General features: G+C 44.1%; 1 protein-coding gene across 2 annotated transcripts in view; it reads right to left on the bottom strand.

The window, feature by feature from the left end:
- Window positions 1-7,847: 7,847 nt before the first annotated feature.
- Window positions 7,848-18,222, bottom strand: part of Cep41 (centrosomal protein 41) — a 39,741-nt gene continuing 29,366 nt past the window's right edge. Inside the window, exons 6-11 of one of the 2 annotated variants that reach the window (XM_021190242.1) lie at window positions 15,105-15,249; window positions 13,159-13,310; window positions 12,712-12,779; window positions 11,681-11,795; window positions 10,880-11,095; window positions 7,848-10,226 (exon numbers count right to left, since the gene is read on the bottom strand). In XM_021190242.1, coding sequence (XP_021045901.1) covers window positions 10,078-10,226; window positions 10,880-11,095; window positions 11,681-11,795; window positions 12,712-12,779; window positions 13,159-13,310; window positions 15,105-15,249 — 845 coding nt within the window. In that variant the 3' untranslated portion in view covers window positions 7,848-10,077. The remainder of the gene's footprint in view (window positions 10,227-10,879; window positions 11,096-11,680; window positions 11,796-12,711; window positions 12,780-13,158; window positions 13,311-15,104; window positions 15,250-18,222) is intronic. The other variant, XM_029535602.1, reaches the window with a different exon arrangement.

Below are 18,222 nucleotides of genomic sequence, written 5' to 3' on the forward strand. Positions count from 1 at the left end.
GCAGGGGGCAGAAGTGATTAAGCTCCCGAGGGTCTCAATGGAAATGTGTGGGTGGTTGAACTACATGACCCCTAAATTCCCCTGCATTCCAGGGTCCAGTGAAGTTGCATCTAAGAGGCAGGGGGGTGGTTTCTTCATATCTTAGTAGCAGGCAACAGCCACAGCTGCTAACCAAATGTGCGGCACCCCGTGGCGAGGAGGAATTCAGCATTTGTACAGCAGGCTAGCTGATGGTGCCCATTCATCTGCAAAAGCAGTAACTGGAGGATGGAGTATAAAAATGCCGCTAGCCACTGCTGTCCAAAGGTGGTGCTGCAGGTGAGCAAAATGTGGCCTCCCACCCCTGAGTAAGTTGGAAGAAAACACTGAGGTGGAATGAAATCATTTGAAGATAAGGGATATGGATGGCCAACCAGGGACATTAAGTAACGGTAGTGTATTGGGGGTGCTTCCCCTGGAATGGTGGAGTTTACATTTTGTCTGCCAAATCCTCCATGAAGTCCTCAGTGTATGACCTCTGCTGCCTCTTGTTCCACTTTCCCATATTCCTGTCTATACCCCGCTTGGGAAGCTCACCTCCCTTGGCATGGTGACCCTCGGTCTGTGATAGCTCACTTCCCAGTGAACATCACACTGCACGAATCCTCCACCTTCTTTAAAGCAAGAACTGCCACTGGTGACCTTTGTATCCACACATGTGAGCGTGGGCCTAGAGTACAGCCACACAAGGATGCACGCAGCTAGGCTGCGATGGCTGGGGGCTTCTCCTCTCTGCCACTTGGGTTTCAAGATGCTACCAGCACTAGGACATAAGGCTTTTCTTTTTCATAGAAAATGGTTTGAAGGTTAAAAAGCCTTTCATTGTGGGTTCTATGTTAATAGTTTTCCTTACCAAATAGTTAAAAAATTAGACCAAGGCTGATTATACATAAATGTCTGCACACTAAGATTAGGAGACTAAGAGGAAGGTCTTTCCAGCCAGGCTGATGGCGTGGCCCTGTGGGCCCAGCATGAGGGACATTGTGGATTTGGACCCAGCCTTAGGCTACTTGGAAAGACCCTGTTTCAAACAAACAAACAAACAAACAACAAAAAAAGGTATTTTTAACTGAAGATTTGGTTAGATTCCTTTATCTTTGGGAAAATATTTCCCTTTAACTGTTTTAGCTGGTCACCTTCTAAATAAAGACTGGTAAGAAAAAAAATTAAGTTAATATGAGGACATTATTTTACAAATAACAGATGGTAGAACTCTTTAATTTAAAATAAACCAGGCTCTCCTTGCTATTAGGGACCACCTTGCCATTCCACCTCCAACATTAACATGTATTGGAATACAAGTGCCTAGTAATTGTTGAAACAATTCTACTTTTACAGAGGTGTGGGGAGGAGGAGGAGGAGGAGGAGGAGGAGGAGAAGGAGGAGGAGGATAGGAAAAGGAGGAGGAAGAAGAGGAAGAAGGGAGGGACAGATTGACACTGACTCAAAGCATAGCCTTAGCTGGTCAGGAACTCACTATGTAGACAGGACTGGCCTCGGAATTCAGAGAGATCCTCCTGCCTCTGCCTCATGAGTGCTGTATTAAAGGTGTGTTGTCACCATGACTATCTTGAATCAATTTATTTTATGATTTGCATGTCATTTAGGTTCCTTAAAATATCCCATGTGCTAATTACTATGAATTCTCAGAATTGTGGTTCAAAAAATAAGGTTCTGAGCAAGTGGAGAGAGAGAGAGAGAGAGAGAGAGAGAGAGAGAGAGAGAGAGAGAGAGAGGAGAAAGGAGAGAGGAGAAAGGAGAGAGAAGAAAGGAGAGAGGGGGGAAGAGAGGGGAGAGAGAGAAAGTTGGGCTAAAGATGTACCTTAGTTGGCAGACAGCTTACTTAGTAGGCTTGAAGCCCTGGGTTTGATCCTCATATCACCTCATAAAACCATGTGTCACTTGCATGCCTATAATTCTAGCACTTGGGAAGTGGAGGCAGGAGGATTTGCAGTTAGTTCTCTGGCCAGCTTGGAATACATGTGAATCTATCTTGAAAAGAAAAGAAAAAAAAAAGAAAAATAGAAAAAAGGAAAGGAGGGAGAGAGGGAGGGAGGGAGGGAGGGAGGGAGGGAGGGAGGGAGGGAAGGGGAGGGAGGGAGGGAGGAAGGAAGGAGGGAGGGAGGGAGCTGAATTCTCTGGATTCTCTGAAGCCGGAGGCTGCACTGGGTCGCTTCCACTGCTAAGCAGAGAGCAAGAGTGCTATTTATGTTAACGGCCGTTTTGATAACAAATGAACATTAGTGATAGGGAGCTTGCTCATACTGAGGTACATTTCAGCTGTGAGAAGAGCTCTATGCAATTCTCAGAGGTAGAAATCCATAGGTACAATCTGTATACATTCATAAATATAAAGCTGAAAGATAACAATTTTAGGAAATACTACAACTTAAATGAAAGTAAGTACTAATAACCTTGAATGGGTAAAAGTACACAAAACAGACTGAGAGATCCTGTCTCTAAAACCAATAAATAAATAAATAAATAAATAAATCTTAAAAAAGTAACGTTTAAAAAGAAAAGCAGCTATCTCCCAAAAAGATAAGATAGGAAAATCCAATAAAACATGAAAGATGTGAGCTTCAGTGAACTTTTGGATATTAAACATTTTTCTTTCATCAGATAGAGGACAACATAATATTGGCCACACAGGGTTATCGAGGGCATGAAGAAATAAATGCAGCCTTGTGCTGCGGGTACGAGGATAGCTTTCTGTACATTTGGCAATTTGACTTTAAAAATTAAATATAGTACCTCTTTGACTCAGCAAACCCATTTGAAAGAATTTATTTTATGAAAATATTTGGGCTGTAATGAATGATTGGAACGGCAAAGGGGCACAGGACATCACAGGGAACCTTCTTCACAGGGGTCAATATTGTCCCTAGTGTGACACAGCCACACAGAAGCAGATCATAAAACCATTCAGGCCTGTGTTCACCACAGCATAATAAGTGAAAGACGTTGGCTACAAGATGGACCGGACTGTGCTGATGGTAGAACAGTTCTGTAAATTCACTAAAATCATTGCATTCTTCAAATAGCTGAGATGCAGGGTAGCTGACTTGCACACCAATAGCTGTTTCTGTAAAAAGTTAGCTATAAAACAGTATGTTATGAACATCATTTTGTCTAACACACACACAAATACACACACAGATGCATACACACTTGCCAATGGCCTCCAGATATACACCTACAGATGCATGCACACATGTCAGCACACAAACCCACACACATATACACAGAGACACAAACACAGAGATACCCACATGCACAGGACACACAGAAATACAAACACACACAGATACACAGATGCACACACACTTGCCAATGCCTCCCCAGATATACACCTACAGATGCATGCACACATGCGAACACACAAACCCATACACAGATATAGAGAGACACAAACACACAGACACCCACGTGCACAGACACACAGAGACACAAACACACAGATACAGATATACACACAGACACACAAAGAAACATGAACAGATGCAGACACACACACAGTATACACATACACACACACAGATATACAGATGCAACTAGACACATATAAGACACACACACAGACACACAAAAGTGCACACGCCCACATGCATGCATCCACGCACGCACACACGGACAAACAGACACAATCATAGGCGGTGGTTTTGCTGTTTACACGTTCCAGTTCTCCACTGTAAAAGCAATGGGTGTTCACATCAGCTTTGGGATAGGGAGGGCTATCTGAAACCTGTGTAAAATTACTTAGCAGCAATTCACCAGCTTCAAGCATCTCACGGCCACCTTAATCTCTATTCAGCTCTTTCTTTTAATATTTTGTTTAAACTCCAGACTCCTGTTCCAGCATCTCACTTCACTTTCCCATAGTTTATACTTAGAGAAATGTCTATTCTGGCTAGCTGTGGCAGTAACAAGGCTCGACCGAATAAGCTCCCAGTTGGGACATACGTTAAATCCTCTGCTGTGGCTCCAGTGGAGACTCCCAAGAGCCCTTTCTGCTCACATTCAGCTCCTATTGCAGTTGTGGGGATGTATTGTGCTAAGGCCGAGTCTCCAGGGCATCTTAGAGGGCTTTATTTCAAGTGAACTTATTCCACTTCTTTCTCAGGCCGTTACAGGTGGCTCTTGGTGAAGCCCAGGGCCATCACTACTCCATGAGAAGATTTTAGGTAGTCCTTGAATTAGCACTCTGATATGGGTGTTTAGCTTTCTGGCTTTGGCCTGCAGCTAAAGTGTCATTGAATGTAGGCCAGATATGACTTCACCCACCCTCGCCATGCAGAGCTATTCATCATCCTGGCAATTGTTCTTCAAGGCCAAGAGGGGCTAGGTAGATTGGAAGCCGCACAGGGACTCCTGCTTGAAGGACTAGGGAAACATCATTTGTGAACATGCTAAGCCCCAGATGTTGCCTGGAGGAACTTGAGATGAACAGCCGTAACATTTGCAGTGTCCTGGCCAAGAAGAGCTCTGGGGAAGGCACAGAGCCCCATCAAACCTGAGAATGCGTCAGAGGGAAATGAATTCTTCCCCAAAGCTTTCAGGAGCCGCATTCATTTGGCAACTCCAACTGTGAGCATCATCTAAAAACCCCAGAGATGGAGCCGGCCAAGTGTTCACTGCCAAAGAAAAAGGAGAAAATGAAAAGTCCCTCTTAACCACGGTCACAGTGCCAGCTGCGCTGGGGGAGAATGTGGTGAGGTAAGGCTTGTGCTGACACAGGCTGCAGCTGTGCCTCTGTTTCCCCATGAAACATGGGCCTGGGGCCATTGGCCAGTTCTTGAAATTGGTGTCAGTCTAAACCAGAAATGTTATCAAGGAAGAAGAGATTAGACAGCAATCGCCTCCGCGCACTTTATTGCGTGAAGAGTTTAGACAATCCCCTCCATAGTCAGTTATGACTTTGTAACTCTCATTCTGTAAGAGAAAGCTCACCATGTGTCTGTGGACAAACAAAAGAAACCTTAAAAAAAAAAATGCAGCGGTCATTGGAGACAGGACCCCTGACCCCTACCACCATGGCAATGTGACAATGCTCCCGGGGCAGCTACTGCATGAGCTCTGTTGCGTTTTGCCTAAGTAGATCGAAGAAGCCAGTTTCCAGAACAATCTCATTGATGAGAAAGGCAGGGAAGCCAAAGCCAAGCAGAAGCTCCATTCCCATGGGAAGACTGGGGAAACTCAGGAAAATGGCTGAGTCTCCCCTGCAAAGCCAAAGCCGAGAGCCCACTGGGCTCTGCTTGGGAGCCGCCATTCTTGGGTTGGGTACCAGCTTCTTATCGAGTTCATAATACAGTTTGAGCAGCCTGCCCCTATCTCCTCTTCTATCAATGGGGGCGAGGCTCATCTCACTGGACCGCTGGGAACACGGCATGGTCAAAACATACTGAAGAGAACCCGTGTGTGCTGCCTATCACAAATGACTGGCACCATCTCAAATCTCTGAGTTTTGAAAGAGAAGAGAAAATAACCTGTGATAATGGATTCTGAAGGTCACTAAGAGGACAGTGAAAATAGGCAAAGCCATATAAAGTAACTTGGCAGCCGACTGACTCTCCAGCTATCTGCTGGAGAGGGGAGAAAAGTCTTGTTGACAAATACCTGGACAAGAGGAAGCTGTACAAGGGACAAAAGATAATGAGCTCCCCGAGTCTCTCAAACAGCAGGCTGACCACCACACCTGAACCAACTGCAGATCTGGTAGTTCATTTATTCTGAATATTTACCTAAGGGCTACTGTCACAGAGGAGGTGAACTGGACCCCTTGTGAGCATCTTGTCTAAATTTCAAAGGGAAGCCATATTGATTTTCTTGTAAAAATGTGGTCTAGCAGTCAATGGCCCTTAAGTAACTGACCTCTGTTTACTACACAATTTACCAGAAGCCTCAACACAGTACAGGTAGAGAGTTTGCTTTTCATTCCAGCAAGGGGATTCAGCACCAGTGATCCCACGAGGGGACCAGTGGGACAAATAGAGGCTTGTGAACGCAGAGGCTTGTGAATCCTGGTCTGTCAGAATTTAAGCCGATTGTATGTCTGCTGGTACTTTTCTAAATGCTCTTATCTGACTTGGGTACCAATTTAAGGCTGGCATTATAATTTCAGTAATTTTTGTTTGTGGTATATGCGTACATACATGTTCACATGGGTTTGCTCATGTGTGTGCATGGAGGCCAGAGGTCTTCCTCAGCTGTCCTCTACCTTGTGTTATGAGGCAGGGCTAGACTCACCCTGTCTCACCAAACCTGGAGCTCCCTGGCTTGGCAAACAGGCTGGCCTGTCACGGCTCCCAAGGATCCTTCTGTCTCTGCCTCCCCAGTGCTGGGACTGCAGGTATGGGCATGCCTGTCCTTTTATGTGAGTGCTGGGATCTTGACTCAGGTTCCCATGTTTGCACAGTGAGCACGTTACCCAGTGAGCCATTTTCAGCCTCTGATTGCAATAATTACTAAAAGTCTGCAAAGGTTTACCCAAATGCATTCTCAACACTGGGAAACACACTGGGCCTTGTATTTTTTTGTTTTTTTTTTTTCTTATCACTTTTTACATGAAAAATATACTTGTTAACAAAAATAATTGAATTGATATAAGTATTCAACATGTTCACATAATTTGGTTGATGAATTATAATCCACATGGTCCTAATTTTGTTTTGGAGAGAGAAGTATTATGGGGCTTAGATCTTGAAAGAACTGTGAAGAACAAAAATGCACATTAAAGACATTCAACAGTTTGTTAAATATTCTTAATGACTGATTATCTTCAGGGTTGAACAAGAAGAGGTAGTCATGGATTTATGTGCAGGCAGACTGAAATTGGTTATGTTCCCAAACATGTCAGACAACATAAAAGACAGACTCTGTAGACAATAAACAACCTGGCGGGAACAAAAACCAACAAGAAAGATCACTGGCATATTTCTTCCAGACCAGAATCCTGACAACTTATATTCCACAAGGGAACAAGAGAAGGAGGGTTTTATTTTGTTCTGTTTGCTTATGAGTAGCTTAATGTCTTAAGTTCTGTAGAATTTAAACAGCACCACAGGAAAAACTCCCTGAGCAACTAAGGGACATTATTTATTCTAATTCCTGCTTACACCAAGTCCAATATGACGGCTGGCTCTGGCTTCCCACCACAGAGAAAGAAAAAAGAAAATTACTTTTAGGCTATTTACTCACTCCACAGATTTTCAATAGGCCCAGCCTGAGGTTACAGCCCAGGACGCCCCCCCATCCCCCACCCCCCTTTTTGAGTGAACACTGTAGCCTTCTCCTTCCTCTCTCCGGCCACTTCCTGCCTCTCTTCTATCTTCCCTCCTTTGTCTCCTGGCTTCCTTCCTGCCTGACCTCTTAAATAGCCTGTACCCCCTTAAATGGCCTCCCTTTCTTAAACACATACCCCTTGGGGAGATAAACATTTTATTGAGGAGACACCGGGCTAAGGATATCACGTATCTATCTCACAGAGCGCACAAGGCTCCAGACAAGGGGACAAGCTAGTCCCCAACACAGGACATGAAAGCCATGAGCTAGTCAGCCAAGGTAGCGATCGGGCCTTGCCTGGGCTCCAGGAGGAGCACGGGTCTCCGACTAGAAAGCTATGGTCTCTTGCTCTAAACTGGAATGATTTCCAGATTCACTGATGCAAAGAACATACGCCTTTCTGGGAAATGCAGTAAAAAGAGGTACATTTTCAAATCACTCTAGTCTCCCGGGGCTCCCCCAAATCATTCTGACAGAAAGGAAGAGAGAAGTTGGCAGGTTTCAGCACATTAATAGCAAACGACAAATTAGTAACTACGTTCTTTAATCTTCAACATTCATAATTGCACAAAGTATCACTGATCATTTAAATAATACATGTCAAATAATCTAATGAAGAAACTGGTAAAGTGGGACGTTAGGAAGCAACAGTGCTGGAGAGGAACACTGAGTGCAGAAGGGGTCGGCTCTCTTGGAAGTTTGAGACTTGGCAACAGGGCAAAGAACTATGGAGAAACACATGGAAATACATTCAGCCTGCTAGAGCACGCCAGTAAATACACAGCAATTCTAACAGCTTTGCCGAAACAGTCTCTGTACGTATATACAGTCATTTCTAACACTAACATCCATTGGCGGGAATGCAGAACAGGAACAGACAGAGACTTCCAAAACAGAATTGGGTGCAGAGGTCTACTGGCAAACCCGAACCCTGTCACTGAGAAAAGGTATTTTCATTAAAAACGTATACGTGTCAAAGATGACTGAAAATCTTGTCCATGCTAGGGGAAAGTTGAGTGTGGAAAAATTTGCATTTTTCGATCTATGCTGTAAAGAAAATAAAAAGCCAGTGCATGTTGGCATTAGCAAAAGGCTGAACCAAGCTCTCAGGCAATAAATTTCGGGGAAACACGACAGGCTCCTCATTAAAGCTATGTGTACGTTGGCTGAATTTTATACACGAATCTTGAATCTTGTGGAAATTTGGGCACGGCCTGACTTCTGAACAATGTCCCTGGTTTGTTTGATTTCTAAAGCATTGGAAAATGTTGCACTTTGGAAATCAAGTGGAGAAGAATAAACATATTCTGAAGCGGAGCTGGGTTGACTGAGTTATTTTTCCATATGTCTCCATGAGATATTTATTACGTTTATTTCTCTTACAAACACAGCCTCCCTGCTAGAAATACTGTGGGCCTTTGCCTTTTTTTTTTTTTTCTTCTAAAGTGGTGAGAAAATAGTACTGTTAAGGCGACTCTCACCCAGCAGCAGTAACCACCTAAGGGTAGGCAATTTTCAGCTGGCTTTTCAGAAGCTGGTTGCCATGACAAAGAGCACAATTTATTCTTTAGTCCCTTATCACAGCTACGATCACAGACCATAAAAATTAACAAGGCTCATCCTTCCCTCTGACTTCATGGGCCTCATCCTTACCTGAGGTCTTTTGTTCCCCCAATTAAATAGAATGGATGTCAGTCATCTAGCAATTCAATTAATGCCGATTCAAAATTCCGGCCAAAACCAGAATCTATAATCACAGCCTCCTAATCACAGCTCAGTCTGAGCATGAAAAGCAAGCAGGAAATTGCACTAATTACTCAATTAGACTAATACTGTATTTTTAAGCAAGGGCTTAAGGGGTTGTCAGCCCCCACAGAGGACTCATGAATCTCCCTCACCTGTGTGTCCCCTTGTCCATGTGAAGCTGACACTTTCAAGTGACCGTGATTTCTATCTAACATAGCTGGACTCACATCAGGCAATGAGAAATTTTAATTGATACAAGGCTCATTATGAAGGGGACAGCTGTGGTGGCCTTCCAGGGCTCTCAGCACAGACCCACAGGTTGCTGGGGCCTTCCTGTACTGCGCCCTCCATCTGGTGAGGACAGTTGAACACACATCTTTCTGGTCCCAGGAAACCATTTAAGGAGAGGATCATTTTGCATGGAGCCTCTCTGCTAAACCAGTAAGATGAACCCAAGCTCACAGACCTCCCCTCAGCTTCCAATGCCCAGCAGAGCCTGCAGCCTGCAGAGCGAGCTAAGACTCAGTGTGAGGCCTGTGGGCTGCAGAAACCAAGAACTCATCTGCACCCGTGGGGACAGCGGCCAATGCCAGGCCCACCTGGAGAATCTTTCATGAATCAACAGTGAATGAAAAAAGCTAGCTGGGAAGAACACACCAGCAGATGTGACTAAATTATTTACAGAACAACACTGCTTACAGACCAAACAGGCTGGACCTTATTTAAAAGAAAGTATCTTTCTTTTTTCCTATTCAATTTCAAAAGACATGAATCTTCTGTAAACAATGGAGGGCAACTAGAGCCTGCCAAGCCTCTGGTGTTTGCGGTCATCTGTCAGACTCCTTCCTGAGTGAAGGGAGCGGAGCTGCAGACGGACAAGTGGGACAAGTGGGCCTGGTCCAGCCCGTGTAGCATGGCTGTTTCTCTACAGCAGTTCTGAAAAGGACCAAGTTGGGAGCGCTGGGGGTTCCGAAAGGAGGGGACATTTATTTGACTAAACAACACAGGCTTTCACTTCCAGGGTTTGCCTTGCAGGTGACCACTGTTGAGTGTGCGGGGGTTCGAGTGGCTGGCAGGACAGCTGGTGGGCAGGTTCTGGCCACCGCGGCCAGCAGGCACCTTCGAGTCTTTTCCAGCAGAGTTATTCTGGTTCAGTCGGTCTGAAAGGAGCAAGAGAGAGAGGGAGCAGGGCCGCAAGACGGGTCTCCAGGGAAAAGTCAGCCAAGAACACTTTTAAGCTAATGATGCTGACTCTGTGGCCACTGTTACACCAGTGAAGCCCTCTGCAGCACCTCCTGTGGGCCAGGGATGATCTACTGTCCATCCTTGAGAACAACTTGGTGTTGGGAACAAGGGTGGGAACGGAGAGAATCTTCTTCCCCTTCCTTATCCTCAACAAATCTGGTCTCTCACCCCTTTCTTGAGGGACGATTGAGGAGAGGGAGAAGAGGAGGCAGAAGGCAAAGGCAGGAAGGCAAGGCAGGGCCTCTGGGCAGGGCTTTAAGCAAATCCAGAAGCAGAGACCAGAGGGAGTCTCCCAGGAAGGAACCTGAGTGCCCAGACCTTGTGCGTCCTCTCTGCCTGAGACACCTGCTCCCCGTGCTTGTTCTCAACACACAATCCTTGCCGATACCAGTGCCCCCCCCCTGCCCCAGCACTGGTGTGACCAGTGCCACCCCTGCCCCAGCACTGGTGTGATGCACAGAGCCCCAGGCACTTTGAGAACATGGATAGAGAGCTACTTTTCACCTGACGAGGGATATTCAAAGAAGCACAGCTCAGCTCCATACAGACAAAGGCCAGAGTCTCTTACTAGGGTTTTCTGCTGGTCCCTGATCCTCTTCCAGGTAACATTCTATCTTTTTTAAGTCCTCTGGGGTAAATCTCCACTTGTTCTCAGCTGGCAGGGCTGGCATTTTGGGGCCAGGTCGTTTCCGGACAGAACCAAAAGGGAGGGCCTGCTGGCAAGAGGCTGGCAGAGAACCGGTGACCAGTCCTTCTGGGAACTTCTGAGCTAAGACTTTCAGACCTATCATAGGAGAAGATCAGGAAAAGCAGGATTAACATAGTGAGGCCACAGCAAAGCTGGAAGCGGCCTGTATGTCTTCTAGCCCTTCATCACCAGGTTAGAGATTTGAAATCATCCTTTACTGCTGTGTCAACAAATAAACTAGAAATGGAATTCAGCTGAGAATTCCATAGGAAATTGTTTGCTCAAATTTTTACCATTTTTACAGAACCCTGCAGTGATGCTGCTATCTGAAGAATTAAAAACATGTGCCTAGCAGTCAGGGTGCTGATGCAGGAGGAGTAAGAGTTTGAGGCCAGCCTGGGCTATGTGACAAGATCCTCTCTCAAAAACCATAACAGCCTCAAATCAACAAAGCTTACAGTGAAAAAAAAGGAACTTTCCATTTCCCTGCAAAACAAAACCCACCCAACGTACGGACGAAGCAGAGAACATTTCACTTGACTCCGGTTCATTCAGAGAGCAAAGCTTTCTCTGTGCCTGGCACTTGGGTCCTAGTGCTGAGCACCGGAGGAGGCAATGTGGGTCTGCAGGGCAGCTGAGTGTAGAAACCCAACCTGTAAGACAGACTGCAACTTTGCTCACCCCCGGAAAGCATGAAGAGGTTTTCGAACCCGCGCTCACACATGGTGGTAGCTGCCTGGCTGGCCAGCCTCTCGTCCTCATCGTATAAGATGATGATCTTGCCGTGGGCGTTTTTCTGTGAGGTGAGTTAAGGTTCCAACCACAGAGCTAATGCTTCTGGAGCAGCCAAGGCTCCTCGTGCAGAGTGCAGGGACACAGACCTCATTCTTACCACAGTTACCTCATCACAGAAACCACATGCGACATGGCTGCTCTGCTTCTGGAATTACCGTGACTTAAGTCCTGACGGCATGAGTTGTATATGTGACACCTTCTTATCCTTTTACCTTTATAATACTGGAAAGGAAAAGTTACAGCCTCCATTTTCAGTTCCTTTGTCAAATACACCATTGAAGGAAGGCTTCCTTACCACAGTACAATAGATCCACCTGACCTTCCAAAGTCAAGGGGCAGTTTCCAAAGTAGATCTCACAGAGAGATACTATATACTGTCAAAACTGGGGCTCCCAGACAGCCTACATTAGCATGGGGAAATCACAGACGTGAATTTTGTCAAGACAAATCATACACACACATATAGAGACTAGTTAAAACAAAATATGTGGTGGTAGCAGTTAACACTCAATTGTCCGATAACAGGACAGTTTACTTTTCTTTTTCTTTTTTTAACACTTTCAGTATTTTTCCTACTTAAATGATTTTTATGAGTGAAAAATATTAAAAATTTTAAAAGAAAATAGAAAAATCTTTACTTCTTAAGTTTAATTTGGGCAAGCTTTCCAGAGAAACCAGAGTCTCAGGGTTCTCAACAGATTATACACGCTCAGCTGGTAGGGCAAAGCGTGATTTCAAAGGACCTGTCTGGATGGTTAGGAGGCTCAGCAGCTGCTAGGAACCCAAAATCTAAATATGCTAACCTGGTTAGTGTCAAAGGTCCCTTGTAGTTTTCACACTAACAACATGGCTCATGGCTAAGTTTGAGTCTTAAAATCTTGGTAACATCTAACTCCTTAGACTACATCAAAGGATACGTACTCAAGAATGTCATTTGAATAGGGGTTCATTGTCCTGGATAGAGTTGCAATGGGGTAACTGTAAGCTACAAAGAGAAGAACACGATCAGAAGGCCTAGAGCTCTCTTACAATCTGACCCCACTTCCCAGCTGGCTTACGGTCTAAGAGCTACACTTTCAAAGTCCATGAGCCAAAATGCACCTAAATATTTCATGAAAGAAAGAAAGGGCTGCACGAACAGAGGAGGAAGGTCGATGGCACTGCTCACTGCACTGTGCCCTGGGCCTGGGAGGCTCCAGAGAACATAGTCAGCCACATAGTCGGAGGTCACAGTGGTGCTCACCCCAAGGGTTTCCATGATGGAGTTAGCACAGCTTTCCTGACTGTGGACCCTGTGCTAGCATTGCACTTCCTGGAATGAGGCTAGGCTCTACTCCTGGGACATTGGGGCCCCTCTCTCTTACCCCCGACAATGTGACACTGCTGATAAGAATCTCTGTCGCGCACATCTAGCAGCAGGAAGGGACAGTCCGGATAAGGCTTGTCTTTGCCACTGGGTTCTTCTTTCTTTACGAGCCCTTTGTCTACATCCAGTTCCCCAACGCCACTGATGACGCTGTAAGCAGAAAAAAAAAAAAAAAAAAAAAGCTCACCAGAAACCAATCAGGGGTCAGAGGTTTAAAGGTCAAATGCATGTCTTCAGAATGGAAAGATGAGAGAGCCTTGTCCTATCAAAGGGCAGAGTGACCCAGTTCCATCCAGAAAGCAGGGCTGTAGATGCTGTCCCATGACTGGACCCCAAGTTGGGATTACTGTGTACCTATTATTCTCCTCAGAGAATGAAGCCCAGTCACTAAGGACTGAGGGGTACAGAGTATAGGGCACGTGCTGCCCTCAGCAACAAAGGTAACACTTAGAGAAGGAAAGAGAGGACAGTCAACGCTGCTGGCAGGATAAATGGGCAGCGAATAAGGTTTACAGGACAAGAGAAATGCAAATGATTTCTATGTTTGTTAAACACAATATAAAGTATCAGCAATGTTTTACATGTTTCATGTACAGTCTTGGAACATATGAAGACAACAATCTGGTCAAATGAGGACAGACTATAATGGCACTCCCAAGGATGATATGCAGTGATACGGGAGCCATTTTAGTTAGTTAAGTACACTCTCTGATGTTCCATCATGGGAAAAAAAAAATCACCCAATGACATATTTCTCAGAATGTCCCATCATTAAGTGACACGTGACTGTACTTACACAATGACCTATACGGTGTGGACACTGAACCTTATTTTCAATAGTGATCTGCACTTATTTCCAATTTACACAGGCTGATGAGGAGCCTGAAGAGGCTTTTAGAGTTAGTGGCATCCATATAATGAGACAGTGGAAGAGCTGGGATTAAAATAAGGGAGTTCATTGCTGACAGCTCTGTTTCTAAGGTCATTAAACATGAGCTGCCATCTTAATGTCATAGAGAAAATGTGACAAGAACATCAGAGGACTAACAAGACCAGGGGCCGTGAACAAAATGGCAAGTAGCAGAATGACTGTAAGGAAGTATGAAGATGCTATTGTTCTCGGACATCTAAGGCGCTGATGAACTGGGTATCTGTGTGTTGCCTAGTTCCTCTCCATCACGGGACCTCACTGTCTGCATTTACATCCAATAAACACTGTGACTCCATACTACACAGTGCACATTTCAATGATGCAAATGGGAAGAGGACCCTACTTGATAAGAACCCATACTCTTGGTGGAAGCACTGGTGGCTTAAATATCACTTTTGTTAATACTGAGAGAGGGAGGGAAGGAGGGAGGGAGAATGTGCACTGCATGTTCAGAAGTCCCAGAGGTCAGAAGATGGTTTTGAGCTATACTATGTGTTGAAAACCAGCACTTACTTATAACCAACAGTTAATATTTGTGAGAAGTAACGCGCAATAAGGTTCTTGTAAATACAAAGGATGAGCCATGTGCAGTTTCAGCAGAAATGCCAGTGGCTGCCATCAATTTCCTCTGTACCTATCCCATGCCAGGGCACTCTGTGGCACCATGTCTTTCTTACTGTAGACAGGACAATATGCACTTCAGTAGACAGGACAAAATTCATACTCAGTGCAGAAACCCAGAACATGAAAAAATTAGACCCTAATTAGCCTGCCTGCACGCAGAAGGGCTGAGAAGGGAACCAAGAAGTGAACATTAATCCGTGCCTATTAATCCACATCCATGTGAACTCAGTAAGAAGTGAGAAGGCTCAGGCAGCATTTAAGTAGAAAGGATGCCCAGGTCTGGGATAAAGACAAGAGATGTCACTGCTGCTAGCTCTGCTCAGGGTAAGCATCTCTGAGATGGGTTAGGAGAACAATGCCAAGTGAACGCACAGACCCAACACAAGTACCTCTGCAGAGTGGAGCGGCTGGAGTCCCCTGCTCCAGTGCTGTTGATGAACTGGACAGGGCTGGGTGACTGTTCCCCAGGGCTCCCTTTCCCATTGGTATTGGCAGCGATTTCAGCATCAGCCTCCGAAGTTGCAGAATCATTGTCTAAAATTTGCAATGAAGAAATGCTTAGGGCTGGTGAGATGGCTCAGTGGGTGAAGGCACTTGCCTTCAAGCCTGATGACATGGGCTTCATCTCTGGGATCTACACAGTGACAGGATAGAACCAGTTCCCAAGAGTTACCTTCTGACCTCTACATGCACATGGTGACACGTGTGTCCACCCACTCACACCACAAACAAATGTAGAGTTTGAAAAATTAAAACAGTAATCAAATGGAATCTCAAAATTAGAAGTAACTTATTTCCATTGATACAAAGTTTAAAAAAAAAATCACTTTCAGTAAGTTATTCTAAAAGTTGTAACACAAGGAGCTCTCAAGATGCAGTGAAACCCCAGTAGTTCCCCAAGGTGAAAACTATTTCTTAAGATGTTTTGTGTCCCCACCTCCACTCCAGCTGAGGACAGAACCTTGCTCAGAACTCACTAGGCAAGGGTTCTACCAGCCGAGCTAAATTTACACTCCATCTTTTTTTTTTTTTAAACTGTATTTATATTTGCTCTAATGGTACAAAGAGGACAGTGTGGAAACTCTAGCACTCCGGTAAGCATTGAGGAAGTGGCACCACATTTATTAGCAGTCATATTTTTTCCCTGTTGCGTGAGCTCTTACAGTAAATAAATTTGGCAGTCATATTAAAAAGTGTCCCTTCATAAAACAGTGATTAATAATTTTCATTAAATCTCACCTTGAATGGGTGTGGTGGCTCACAGCCATAGTCTTAGCATTTCAGAGGATGAGACAGGAGGATTGATGTAAGCTTGAAACCAGCTCTTGCTACACAGCAAGTCCCAGGCCAGCCTGAGTTACAGAGTAAGACCCTGGTTCTAATTAAATAAATAAATTAATTAACAAATAAATAAAGTATGAGACAGGAGGATTGATGTAAGCTTGAAACCTGGTTCTAAATAAATAAACAAACAAACAAATAAATAGAGCTTGAAACCAGCTCTTGCTACACAGCAAGTCCCAGGCCAGCTTGAGTTACAGAGTAAGACCCTGGTTTCTAAATAAATGAATGAACGAATGAATGAGAATTCTGTCTCTGAAGTAGGAATATGTCTTTGGAATATGCCTGTGTGATGAAAGACAAGATGGTAGTTTTCTAGATACCCATATACTATGACAATGTCAGGGATGCATATTAGAAGGCTTGCTAGGCTGTGGCTGAAACAACTATTCTGCTGTAGGCATCTTTTTTTGGTAAGAAAATCTGGGTCCTTAGGCTTGTGTATTTTAGAGACAATGTCTCATGGATGAATTGAGTGAACATTCTCTTAAAGAAAACAGTGGATGGTATTTCTTGTCAGTGGCTAACTTTCGAACAAAGCCCAGAATTTTGGAATCTGAGTCTGGCATCCAGAGGGGAACTATGACGAATCTCCCCTGCCCCCTGTAGTAACACATCTCTGATTTCCATAACTCAGTAAAATGACAGCTGACAAATGAGCAGATAGGAAACCACACATAGGCAGAAGAAGCACTGGACCCCTGAGACAGCAAAGGACTTTAACAGGGCATAAAGGCCCATGGGTAAGGGGTCGGAAGCCATACTACAGCAGACCCTCAGGAAACAGCTGGCTGAGATGGCACAGGCCTATACTCTAGCAGGAAGATAGGAGTTTGAGGTGGGCTGAAAGGAAAGGAAAGGGTGGGAAGAGAAGAAGAAAGAAGGAAGGGGAGGAGGAGGGGGAGGAGAAGGAAGAAAGGGAGGGCTTCAGAGGGAAACAGCGAGGGAGGATGAACTAGCCGACAGGCTTTAGTGTAGCATTGAGAAAGCATAAGCTGACAGAAAGGGCTTGGGAAATACTGTCTTCCGACTAACTACAGGTCTACGGGAGCCAGATTTTCTTGACAGACTTCAACCCAAACAGCACATTGCACCAACTGAAGGCAAAAGCAGATATCAGAATCAGCTGTTGTCTGCTAAAACAGACATAAAAGAAATTTACAAAATACTTTAAGCCACTTGGTAAAATTCCGGATTGGAAATTAATGTTTTTTTTTTCAATATAAAAATATGTTTTTAATGGGCTAGGGAAGAGTGTGTGTTTAATATGCACATAGCCATGGGTTTGATCCCTAGTAACACACACACACACGCGCACAGAGTGTTTGTGATGGGGTTAGGATTGATATTTTTATTTGCACTAATGAATATTGCTTAAGTTCTCAGGTTAAAATTTTATACACTAAATTTGAATAGATACAGTTTACATATACCAAAGCTCTCTGTGTTTTCAAATAATCTTTAAGAATGTAGAGGGGGAAATGAGGCCACAACATTTGGGAATTTTCTATTCTAACAAAAACAGTTAAAGAAGATATAGAAGAGGCCTATTTAAAAAGACTACAATTTAATTTGTATATGATAATATGCCTAGAAACTGGACAAAGAAACCTGAGGTTATGATTTAAATGCTAGTGACCAGATAGAATATCTTTTCTGTACAATGATTAGAAACCATAAAAGATCTCACAGTAACTGCAGCAGTGAAACATTTGTATGGAAATACAAATATGGCCACCATAAGTATCTATTCAGAACTTCTAAGCTCAGACACAGTTTCACTCTGGTCTCAGAGACAACTTCAGTAAAGAGGTGCCACTTGTGGCTGTTCCTGACTGTCAGAATTGAGTTTTATCTTTAATACTGCTCTTAGTGGAAATTGTTACAAATAATCAAAGATTTTTCTCATCATTTACGGTATTATAACAGTTCTTGTTGTATCAAGACATTAATTATTGAGTGCTCACAAATTAATAAAAGAGATGAGCATTGTTTTAGAAAAAAAAAAAGAAATAACATACAAAAATATTTTTAAAAGAGAGAGTCCCAATAAATGAATGTGCGTGGCACATACATACACATATATAGACATCTTCATTTCATTACCAAAGAAACTAATCCAATTAGCTACAATTTTATCCAGTGTGTAAGTAGGTTTTTTTTTTT

This window comes from Mus pahari, chromosome 2, assembly GCF_900095145.1.
Source record: "Mus pahari chromosome 2, PAHARI_EIJ_v1.1, whole genome shotgun sequence".
In the NCBI taxonomy this organism is placed as follows: Eukaryota; Metazoa; Chordata; class Mammalia; order Rodentia; family Muridae; genus Mus; species Mus pahari.